Source organism: Aquarana catesbeiana, unplaced genomic scaffold (genome assembly GCF_042186555.1).
Source record: "Aquarana catesbeiana isolate 2022-GZ unplaced genomic scaffold, ASM4218655v1 unanchor236, whole genome shotgun sequence".
Taxonomy (NCBI): domain Eukaryota; kingdom Metazoa; phylum Chordata; class Amphibia; order Anura; family Ranidae; genus Aquarana; species Aquarana catesbeiana.
The window spans coordinates 1,385,120-1,397,840 of NW_027362664.1; the positions used below are offsets into that span (position 1 = coordinate 1,385,120).

Genomic DNA, 12,721 nt, shown 5'->3' on the forward strand with positions numbered 1-12,721 from the left:
GTTATTGTGTCCTGATCACCTCCACACCAGTTATTGTGTCCCCCGATCACCTCCACACCAGTTATTGTGTTCCTGATCACCTCCACACCAGTTATTGTGTCCCCGATCACCTCCACACCAGTTATTGTGTCCCCGATCACCTCCACACCAGTTATTGTGTCCCCGATCACCTCCACACCAGTTATTGTGTTCCTGATCACCTCCACACCAGTTATTGTGTCCCCGATCACCTCCACACCAGTTATTGTGTCTCTGATCACCTCCACACCAGTAATTGTGTCCCCGATCACCTCCACACCAGTTATTGTGTCCCCGATCACATCCACACCAGTTATTGTGTCCCCGATCACCTCCACACCAGTTATTGTGTCCCCGATCACCTCCACACCAGTTATTGTGTCCCCGATCACCTCCACACCAGTTATTGTGTCCCAGATCACCTCCACACCAGTTATTGTGTCCCCGATCACCTCCACACCAGTTATTGTGTCCCTGATCACCTCCACACCAGTTATTGTGTCCCTGATCACCACCACACCAGTTATTGTGTCCCTGATCACCTCCACACCAGTTATTGTGTTCCTGATCACCTCCACACCAGTTATTGTGTCCCCGATCACCTCCACACCAGTTATTGTGTCCCTGATCACCTCCACACCAGTTATTGTGTCCCCGATCACCTCCACACCAGTTATTGTGTTCCTGATCACCTCCACACCAGTTATTGTGTCCCTGATTACCTCCACACCAGTTATTGTGTCCCTGATCACCACCACACCAGTTATTGTGTCCCCGATCACCACCACACCAGTTATTGTGTCCTGATCACCTCCACACCAGTTATTGTGTCCCCGATCACCTCCACACCAGTTATTGTGTCCCCGATCACCTCCACACCAGTTATTGTGTCCCCGATCACCTCCACACCAGTTATTGTGTCCCTGATCACCTCCACACCAGTTATTGTGTCCCCGATCATCTCCACACCAGTTATTGTGTCCCCGATCTCCTCCAGTAATTGTGTCGCCGGTCACCTCCACACCAGTAATTGTGTCCCCGATCACCTCCACACCAGTAATTGTGTCCCCGATCACCTCCACACCAGTAATTGTGTCCCCGATCACCTCCACACCAGTTATTGTGTCCCCGATCACCTCCACACCAGTAATTGTGTCCCCGATCACCTCCACACCAGTAATTGTGTCCCCGATCACCTCCACACCAGTTATTGTGTCCCCGATCACATCCACACCAGTTATTGTGTCCCCGATCACCTCCACACCAGTTATTGTGTCCCCGATCACCTCCACACCAGTTATTGTGTCCCTGATCACTACCACACCAGTTATTGTGTCCCTGATCATCTCCACACCAGTTATTGTGTCCCTGATCACCTCCACACCAGTTATTGTGTCCCCGATCACCTCCACACCAGTTATTGTGTTCCTGATCACCTCCACACCAGTTATTGTGTCCCCGATCACCTCCACACCAGTAATTGTGTCCCCGATCACCTCCACACCAGTAATTGTGTCCCTGATCACCTCCACACCAGTTATTGTGTCCCCGATCACATCCACACCAGTTATTGTGTCCCCGATCACCTCCACACCAGTTATTGTGTCCCCGATCACCTCCACACCAGTTATTGTGTCCCTGATCACCTCCACACCAGTTATTGTGTCCCCGATCACCTCCACACCAGTTATTGTGTCCCTGATCACCTCCACACCAGTTATTGTGTCCCTGATTACCTCCACACCAGTTATTGTGTCCCTGATCACCACCACACCAGTTATTGTGTCCCCGATCACCACCACACCAGTTATTGTGTCCTGATCACCTCCACACCAGTTATTGTGTCCCCGATCACCTCCACACCAGTTATTGTGTCCACGATCACCTCCACACCAGTTATTATGTCCCCGATCACCTCCACACCAGTTATTGTGTCCCAGATCACCTCCACACCAGTTATTGTGTCCTGATCACCTCCACACCAGTTATTGTGTCCCCGATCACCTCCACACCAGTTATTGTGTCCCCGATCACCTCCACACCAGTTATTGTGTCCCCGATCATCTCCACACCAGTTATTGTGTCCCCGATCTCCTCCAGTAATTGTGTCCCCGGTCACCTCCACACCAGTAATTGTGTCCCCGATCACCTCCACACCAGTTATTGTGTCCCCGATCTCCTCCAGTAATTGTGTCCCCGGTCACCTCCACACCAGTAATTGTGTCCCCGATCACCTCCACACCAGTAATTGTGTCCCCGATCACCTCCACACCAGTTATTGTGTCCCCGATCACCTCCACACCAGTTATTGTGTCCCTGATCACCTCCACACCAGTTATTGTGTCCCCGATCACCTCCACACCAGTAATTGTGTCCCCGATCACCTCCACACCAGTTATTGTGTCCCCGATCACATCCACACCAGTTATTGTGTCCCCGATCACCTCCACACCAGTTATTGTGTCCCTGATCACCTCCACACCAATAATTGTGTCCCCGAGATCACCGCCATGTCAGGGCTGGGCGCAGCCGCTCAGCTGTCAGCTAATTGCCAGCTCCCATCTCTCTCCACAGTTACCCTGCTGTTGTTGATTCTGTTCATCAGTCCTGCCTACTTAAAGCCCTCCAGCTCACTTGATCTCTGCCTTCGCCTTGGTCACATCACAAGAAACCATCTCCTGCGTTCCTGTTTAAAGACTGGCTTTGCTGACATCCCTTCTGGATCCTTATCCTGCTTGCTGTTCCTCTACTTGGATCCCTTACTTCTGGCCTGGCTGATTACCCGATCTGGTTACTGAACTCTGGCTATTCTTTGACTATGCTTACTCTATTTACCTTTTTATTTTTATTAATAAACAAGTGTGATTTTACTGTACTTCTGTCTCAGTCTGGTTCATGATTTCTGACACGCCACACTAGTTATCTTGTCCCTGATCACCTCCACACCAGTTATTGTGTCCCTGATCACCTCCACACCAGTTATTGTGTCTCTGATCACCTCCACACCAGTTATTGTGTCCCCGATCACCTCCACACCAGTTATTGTGTCCCTGATCACCACCACACCAGTTATTGTGTCCCCGATCACCTCCACACCAGTTATTGTGTCCCCGATCACCTCCACACCAGTTATTGTGTCCCCGATCACCTCCACACCAGTTATTGTGTCCCCGATCACCTCCACACCAGTTATTGTGTCCCTGATCACCTCCACACCAGTTATTGTGTCCCTGATCACCTCCACACCAGTAATTGTGTCCCTGATCACCACCACACCAGTTATTGTGTCCCCGATCACCTCCACACCAGTAATTGTGTCCCCGATCACCTCCACACCAGTAATTGTGTCCCTGATCACCTCCATACCATTTATTGATAAGTGAGATTGATCATTGTCATGTGAGGTGTGCCATTCCTTTGTGTGCATTGCCAGGATGGAAATATCCATTTCATGGTTTGTGTCATTGCCTGATGCTTTTAATTCAAAGATTATTTTGGTTTATGTCAATGATGCTTTTTATTTGTCTCACTCAAGTATGTGAGTCTTTTTAATTTGCTTTGTATTTTTCGAACATTTTTATTATTGTATTTGAAAAAAAATATTTTATTAATTGCAGATAAAATTGGAGTCAGAACATCTTCAAAAATAGCAGAATTTTATATCAACGTTTCCCTCAGCTGACAGGTAGGTACCTGAAAAAAATAATGTTCTGCTTCACCAATGTCTTTATATGTTTTAGTCTGTGTTACCTATACTTTATGCCCTCACGTAGCCTAAGTTGTGTTATGTTAGAGACAAAATACTCTGTCCCTTCTCCTCTCTCCTCTCCCTCCTCCTCCTCCCTCTCCGACTCCCTCTCTCCTCTTCTTTCCCTCCTCCCTCTCTCCTTTCCATCCTCTCTCTCCTCTTCCTCCTCCCTCCCTCCCTCCTCTCCCTCCTTCCTCTCTCCTCCTCCTCCTATCCATCTCTCCTCCTCCCTCTCTCCTCCTCTTCCTCCCCCTCTCGCCTCTTTTTTCTCCTCCTTCTCCCTCTCTCCTCTTCCTCCTCCTTCCGCCCTCCTCCTTCCCATCCCTCTTCTCTCCTCTCTCTCTTCCTCCTCATCCTCCCCCCTCTCTCTCCTCTCTCTTCCTCCTCGCCCCCCTGTTCTCTCCTCTCTCTTCCTCCTTCTCATCTCTCTCTGTGTCTCCGTGTCTCTCTCTCTCCCCCCTCCTTCTCTCTTCCTCCTCCTCCTTCCTCTCTCTCTCTCTTCCTCCTCCTCCTCCCTCTGTTCCTCCTCCTCCCCCTCTCTTCCTCCCTCCTCTCTCCCTCCTCCTTCTCTCTCTCGCCCTCTCCCTCTTTTCTTTTCTCTCCCTCCCCCTCTCCCTTTTCTCTCTCTCTCTGTCTCTCTCCCCCCCTCTCTCTCCCTTGTCTCTCTCTCTCTCCCTCATCCCTCTCTCCTCTCACTCACTCTCGAAAACTCACTCACTCACTTCCTTCACCTCCTCCTTCCTCTCTCTCTTCTGCCTTCTTCCTCCTTCTTCTCTCCTCTCTCTCTTCCTCCTCTTTCTCTCTCCCTTGTCCCTCTCTCCCCTCGCTCTTCCTCCTCCCGCAATTCCCCCCCCCTCTCTCTCCTTCTCTCTTCCTCCTCCTCCTTCCTCTCTCTTTCCCCCCCACTCTCTCTCTATCCCGTCTCTCTGTGCCTCTCTCTCTCTGTCTCTCCCTCTCCCCCTCCTTCTCTCTCCCTCCTCCCCCACCCCCCCCCTCTCTCTCTTTCTCTCTCTCTCTCTCTCCCCTCTCTCTGTGCCCCCTCTCTCTTTCTCTCTCTCTCTGTGTCTCTGTCTCTTTCTCTCTCTCTCTCTCTCTCCCCCTCTCTCTCCCTCCTCCTCTCTCTCCTCCTTCCCCTCCTACCTCCTCCCTCCCTTTCTCCTTCCTCCCTCCCTTTCTCCCTCCTCCCTCTCTCCCTCCTCCCTCTCTTCCTCCTCCTCCTCCCTCTCTCCCTCCTCCCTCTCTTCCTCCTCTCTCTCCCTCTATCCTCTCTCTTTTCTTTCCCCCTCTCCCTCCCCCCTCTCTCCCTCCTTCTCCTCCTCCTCCCCCTCTTCCTCCTCCTCCTCCTCCTCCCTCTCTTCCTCCTCCCTCTCTTCCTCCTCCTTCTCCCTCTCTTCCTCCTCCTCCCCCTCTCTTCCTCTTCCTTCTCTCTCTGTCCCCCTTCCTCTATTCTTTTCTCTCTCTCCCCCCCCCCCTCTCTCCCTCATCCCTCTCTCTCCCCCCTCGTCCCTCTCTCCTCTCACTCACACTCGAAAATTCACTCACTTCCTTCACCTCCTCCTTCCTCTCTCTCTTTTTCTTCCTCCTCCTTCTCTCCTCTCTCTCTTCCTGCTCTTTCTCTCTCCCTCGTACCTCTCTCCTCTCGCTCTTCCTCCGGCTCCTCCCCGCCTCTCTCTCTTTCTCTCCCCCTCTCCCTTTTGTCTGTCTCTTTGTCTCTCTCCCTCGTCCCTCTCTCTCCCTCGTCCCTCTCTCTTCCTTCAACTCCTCCTTCCTCTCTCTCTTCTTCCTCCTCCTCCTTCTCTCCTCTCTCTCCCTCCCCTCTCTCTCTCTCCTCTCTCTCTGCATCTCTCTCTCTCTCTCTCTCCCTCTCTACTCCTCCTCCCTCCCCTCTCCCTCCCTCCCCCTCTCTTCTCCTTCTCTCTGTCCCTCTCCCTCTTTTCTTTTCTCTCTCTCTGTCTCTCTCCCCCCCTCTTTCCCTCATCCCTGTCTCTCCCCCCCCCTCTCTCCCTCATCCCTCTCTCTCCCCCTCGTCCCTCTCTCCTCTCACTCACTCTCGAAAATTCACTCATTTCCTTCACCTCCTCCTTCCTCTCTCTCTTCTTCTTCCTCCTCCTCCTCCTTCTCTCCTCTCTCTCTTCTTGCTCTTTCTCTCTCCCTCATCCCTCTCTCCTCTCGCTCTTCCTCCTCCGACTCCTCCCCGCCTCTCTCTCTTTCTCTCCCCCTCTCCCTTTTCTCTCTCTCTTTGTCTCTCTCCCTCGTCCCTCTCTCTTCCTTCACCTCCTCCCTCCTCTCTCTCTTCTCTCTCCCTCCCCTCTCTCTCTCACTCCTCCCTCTCTGCATCTCTCTCTCTCCTCTCTCTCTGCATCTCTCTCTCTCCCCCTCCCCCTCTCTACTCCTCCCTCCCTCCCCCTCTCTACTCTCCCCCTCCCTCCCCCTCTTTATCTCCCCCCCTCTTCTCTCTCTCCCCCTCCCTTCTCCCCCTCCTCTCTCTCTTTCTCTCTTCTCTCCCCTCTCTCTCTGCACCTCTCTCTCTCCTCTCTCTCTCTCTCTGCATCTCTCTCTCTCTGCATCTCTCTCTTTCTTCTCTCTCTCTTTCTCTCTCTCCTCTCTCTTCTCTCTCTCTCTCTCTCTCTCTCTCTCTCTCCTCTCTCTTTCTCCTCTCTCCTCTCTCTTTCTCCTCTCTCCTCTCTCTTTCTCCTCTCTCCTCTCTCTTTATCCTCTTTCACCTCTCTCTCTCTTTCTCCTCTCTCTTTCTCCTCTCTCCTCTCTCTTTCTCCTCTCTCTTTCTCCTCTCTCCTCTCTCTTTCTCCTCTCTCTTTCTCCTCTCTCTCTATATATATATCTCTCCCTTTTCCTCTCTCTTGATCTCTTGATGTCATTAATATTAAAATAAATTGATTATCATGTATCCAGGTATGTGTCTGATTACTGTAAGTATTAGATTTTTTTTTGACTATTAGTTCTGTAAAACAAAAAAAATATTTTAAATATTTTTTTATGCAAACCCAAATCTGATGTTATTTCAACATTAGAATAATTACACAGAGAATACTTTTTTGGTTATAAAAAAAATATTTTGTTAAATCTATATGAATAAAACATTGAAACACTGTTTTATAAATATGGAATTAACAATTCACAATAATAAATTAAATTATTTAAAATATCTTTTGGTTTTAATTCTACGTATAGAATATCAACAGCTGATATACCTTTGAATGGTATGAATACATTTTTAATCTTTAGCACTTTTTAATGTAACTTTATTAGCGAATTATATGTGTGTGTGTGTGTGTGTGTATATATATGTGTGTATATATACACATACATACTAGTGGAGTATATACTGTTATAGCAGCATGTAGTGGGCCAACTCTAAATGTCATTTTATGGACTAAGACTGTCAAGCAAAGTAAAATGAAAAGACTGTCATGATACTTTTTTGTCCATGTTTTATTTTAATATATATATTAGAAATATCCACACACTATTCACAAAATCTATTTGGGCACATAGACATCCAAGGATTAGAAGGACACTCTTGACGTTGACAAAACAATACGGGGGCTAGCGATCCGACGATATGTACAAATATTATCAGGCAGCCCTAGTAAGTCGAATGATTGACTGGTGCTGACATGGGGATTTAAAGATCTGGCCAAGATTAGAACAAGCACAGAGTAGGGAGTTACTGCATAGGGCACCATGGTGTTTCAGTGATCTCCCATCCATGACCAAGTCACACCCAACCATAGAACCAACATTACGCATATGCAATAGTCTTTTTGCCAAGGGTTATCCTTAAGGGATTCACCCCTGGTCCCTTTCCCGGGGGAACCCACAATTCATTTTAGGTCTACGGAAGGGATCCTTTGAGATATTGATAAAGCGGGAATTATATCAGGCCTCGCATTTTTTAAGAGCAGGATCTTGGCCTACGGTTCAGGAACTGACAGACAGAAATGGCCCTTTTCAATTAGACTTTTGGCGGGCGGTACAATTTAGACATTTCTTACATACTATGGGTCCTCCTGAATCCTTGGACCTCAGCCTGCTGCCATTTAAGAAGTATTGTATGGAAAAAGGACCACTTTTGCATACGCTCTCTAAGATGTATGCTTTATTGGTCAAAACCAACGGAGAATTACCAGTTGCCTTTTTTACGAAAAGGGGAACTGGATTTGGGTAGAACCTTCTCGGCAGGTCAAAGTACCAATATAATACATTCCATATTTAAAACAGCTACCTGTACGAAAATGCAGGAAACAAATTATAAGATCATCTCCCATTGGTACAGAACCCCAGCTATACTTCACAAATGCTTTCCGAACATACCGGATGGTTGCTGGCGCTGTCAGAGGGAACAGGGGGTCTATATTACATATTTTTTGGCCCTGCCCTAGAATTAGGAAATTTTGGAAAGAGGTCCAGGAGATCATGTAAAAATTCAGTGATATTGAAATCCTGGAAGACCCGGCCTTCTTCCTATTGCATTTATCCGAAATCCCAGCTAAAACATACAGGAAGTCCATCTTGTGCCACTTATTGAATCCAGCCAAAGCCCGTATCCCCCTTACTTGGAAACAGACACAGCACCCCACAGTGTGAATGTGGCTTAGGAAGGTAGAGGAAGTAAACCGAATGGAAGATCTAGACTGGACGTCTCAACAAAAATGAGAAATCTATATGCAAACATGGTCGCCATGGAATCTTTTTGTTTCTTCAGAGGAAGTATGAAAACTTATTGATGTGACCCCCAGGAGATGAGGAAGGAGGACATGAGTCCTTTAGTATAACTTAAATTGAGAAGAGGGGAGTCTTTTGGCAGCAGGGGGGGAGGGAGGTGGAATTGGGGGGGATTCTCCTTGTAGGTTTCGTTGTTTTTTTTTTTTTCCTTTTAGGGTGGGGGGGAGGGGGCATAAAAAGGAAAGGAGGGGAATAGTGGGATATTAGCTGCTATTTCTGGAACATTAGGGGGGGGGGGGGGGGGGTAGTTGCTGTGCCGGGTCATGAATCAGGGGTTGTGTTCCCCCTTGACCAGGTTTGGTTAGCAATTTGGAAAGTGGAATATAGATGGAGATATTTCCTGTTTTTGCTATTCCCCCAGATTCAACGTCAAGGTTAAACGATATTGAAGTTGATGATATGTTGTTGGTTGCTTATATACAGGTGATGTATGTTAATTATGGAAGAGGCTCTTCATTTTCCTTTTGTTAAAATAAAAATAAAGAAATCATATATATATATATATATATATATATATATATATATATATATATATATATATATATTATGATCTAATAAATATAAATATTTTATTTGTTTGTAAAATGATGTTATAAAAAGAGAACATATTTTATCTTGGATAAATAATATATTTTTTTTTTTTTTACAGAAAAATGCCAAAATGTTTTGCACAAACTTGTCCCAATGGCACCGGTAAAAAAAGTACTCCTGCAGATATTTCCTTTTTCAGATTTCCTAAAGATAACACTCTAATTAAAGTTTGGTTAGAAAAATCAGGAATGGACCCAAAAATGATTGATGAGTTCACAAAACTTATAAATGAAGATCAACATGGAGATAGATTCCGAATGTGTTCGGTGCACTTCAGTAATGAGTGCTTTGTTATGCAAGGTACAAAAAGAAAACTGAAACCGGGTGCGATACCAACGCTATTTCCACAAACTGCAACAAACAAATCTTCAGAAGAGAACTGGAAAAGAAGACTGACCAAAAGAGCAAGAACTGAATTCATGAGAGCGGTAATGTCACAATCGGATTCAAGCAGCAATATAATGTGCAAATGCCATTGTCACCAATCCACAAAACCTAAAAGTGTCCAACATGCCGAGGTTGGTACACAAACTGGACATTTTGACTTTCCCTCAGCAGAGTCTGAGGAAAGTTATATTAAAATAGCAAACCAACATTTAGTGATGTTGGATCATTCGTATTCGCTTTCTGAACAAAAAAACAGAAACCCACCAAAGCGATGTCCCCTTCCTCTGTATTCCCGGGATTCCACACAGGAAGATCACACCATCCCTCACCATCATCAGGTAGATGATTGACAATTATTGATAGATATGAATTTATACACAGCATGTTTGTTACAATGAATGTTTTATTATATTTTCAGAGTGGAATCCTCGGGGATTATAAAATTTTTGTTAAAGAAGAGTATAAAGAGGAGGATGAGGAGTATGGAGTGATGGAGGAGTTTTCAGAAGGACACAAGGATATGATGGAGCCACCAAATACCAGGAACCCACCAGAGAGATGTCCTCATCCTCTGTATTCCCGGGATTCCACACAGGAAGATCACACCATCCCTCACTGTTACAAGGTTTGTGGGACGGAGGTTATAAAACACAGACTCATGGAGACAATGTGTGGATTTTATATGTGATGTCACAATAATAAATCTTATATCTTACAGATGATATTTTCTCTCATTTTCTTGATTTAGAGTGGAGATCCAATCGATATAGAATTTGAGGTTAAAGCAGAAGAAGAAGAGAGGTATGTGAGGGATGATCAGCAGTCTATGGAGGAGGATGGAATAACGGGGACATTTATAGAGGAGGACACTCCTACAGAGATCAGCACAGGTGGGTCATTAACACTAAATACATTCCTCCACCCATACTGCTCACTAATTGGTCCAGAGTAGGGCGGGGACTGGGTGATATCAGCCTGTAATACCCTGGTCACTTTCCTGAGCTGTGTTCCCTGTCCTGTATTCCTGTATTTCTCTCGGATAATCTTCCTTCTCTGTGCTGCAGACACAATTTATGTATCTAGACTGGATTTATGGAGATTCTGGGGTTCAGCTGGCGGGAAAATGTTTATTTTCACCATAGATGTTACTAGATCTAGGCACCTGGGGTATGTGCTTTGAGTCTTCTGCCCCATACCCGGGTATGGCAAGATGTCTGACAGAACAATTCTCCCAGGATTACTTGCTCTGTTGTCTGCTGGTTGTGCCGGGTGGAGGGATATGTCTGTATAGTCTCAGACCCAAGTCACTGAGTGCAGTCTCAGGAGATGGGAGGCAGCGGTGTGGGACCTCTGCAACTTGTCTCATGTAAACATTTAATCTTCCACTGATTACTGAATACCAATATTATGAGTCCCGACCCTTACACTGTATAATTTATATTGTACATTACATACTCCTGACCCTGCACTATATAATCTATGTTGTACATTACATCATTCTGATACTACATAGTGCTATCTGTTGTATCTTATACAATATGTTGTACATTACACAGTCCTGACTTCTGCTCTCTCCCCTCTACCCACTGCTATATATACATAATATGTATTCTCTTTTGTTACACCCATTTTCTACCAGCTGGACATTTTATATCTGATGATTTGATTGGAGCACAGACTTTTACATGATGATAATAATGTGATAACATCCTCAAACTTTGGAACCTTAAACAGAAAGTGATAATGAGGGAGGAATCAATAACCCAATGATGGTGGTCTTCAGGATCAGTCTAGTTTTCATCTAGTTTGTTCTCCCCCCATCCTCACTCTCTGACCTCTGGTGGGGCTCAGCCCCGCTGTTATTCATGACTAAATCATGGACTAAATAAGGGAATGCAGTACTTCTTGTGTTGGGAATATGGCAATGAGTGATAGAGGGGTGGGGACACTCGTCCTATAATCCCCTCATCACTGTCACTCCTATAAAAGACAGTTCTCGTTGTTTCCTCACTCTCTGACTAAGGTCCATGAATAAAGAAATGAACTGGTAGGAGATCAGAGGACCCATTTACTAGTTACCTTGAGGGGGAAATTGTAAGATCCTCAGAGACAAAGCTGCCTGATGTGGGCGGAGTCCTGGTTTAGGGGAACCAATCTGCTCATGTCTAGTAATAATCTTTTTATTTCTATTTTAGTAGATGGACGGGAGATGAGGAAAACCTCAGAGGATTGTCTCACTTTGTCTCCAGACTGTAAAGTAGAAGATGAGGACATCACACAGTATAGTCCAGGAGAAAACCCGACTACCTCAAATGTCCATCCGGCACCACACAGTGTAGATGGATCATCGTATTCCTCTTATCCTGAGGAACCTCAGACTGTGAGGGACGGTGCCGTCCTTCCAACAGAGAAGAGCTTTTCCTGTCTTGAGTGCGGGAAGTGTTTCCGTTTTGAATCTAATCTTAATGTGCATATAAGATTTCACACGGGGGAGAAGCCGTATTCCTGTCCTGAGTGCGGGAAATGTTTTGCACAGAAGTGCGATCTTTACAGACATCAGAGACTTCACACTGGGGAGAAGCCGTATTTCTGTCCTGAGTGCGGGAAATGTTTTTCAGAGAAGTCTAGTCTTTACATACATCAGAGATCTCACACGGGGGAGAAGCCGTATTCCTGTCCTGCGTGCCGGAAATGTTTTTCACACAGGTCCAGTCTTTACAAACATCAGAGATCTCACATAGGGGAGAAGCCATATTGCTTTTCACGGAAGGCCATTCTTTCCACACATGAGCGATCTCACACGGGGGAGAAGCCGTATTCCTGTCCTGAGTGCGGGAAATGTTTTTCACGGAAGGCCAGTCTTTCCACACATGAGCGATCTCACACGGGGGAGAAGCTGCATTCCTGTCCTGAGTGAGGGAAATGTTTTTCACAGAAGTCCCATCTTTACACACATCAGAGATCTCACACAGGGGAGAAGCCATATTCCTGTCCTGAGTGAGGGAATTGTTCCTCACTGAAGTCCTGTCTTCTTGTACATCAGGGATCCCACACAACCCTCAAGATGTATTAGTGCCTTGAGTGCGGGAAATGTCTTCTATATGAATGTTGCTGGATATCACAGCTCCCATGTAGGGAAGAAGCACACCCTGATATACACCTCAGATATACTCCATGGCTGATCTTCATCACGTAAGAAACAGTTCCGGGAGATTTTTTGAAAAAACGACCTGT

The 12,721-nt window shown here is 46.2% G+C and overlaps 1 protein-coding gene across 1 annotated transcript in view; it reads left to right on the top strand.

The window, feature by feature from the left end:
- LOC141121985 (uncharacterized) overlaps positions 1 to 12,721 on the top strand; it is a 641,331-nt gene that overhangs the window by 2,861 nt on the left and 625,749 nt on the right. The window contains 4 exon segments of the mRNA XM_073611770.1: positions 3,636 to 3,703; positions 9,159 to 9,825; positions 9,906 to 10,112; positions 10,236 to 10,377. Of these exon segments, the coding sequence (XP_073467871.1) occupies positions 9,163 to 9,825; positions 9,906 to 10,112; positions 10,236 to 10,377 (1,012 nt within the window). The 5' untranslated portion in view covers positions 3,636 to 3,703; positions 9,159 to 9,162.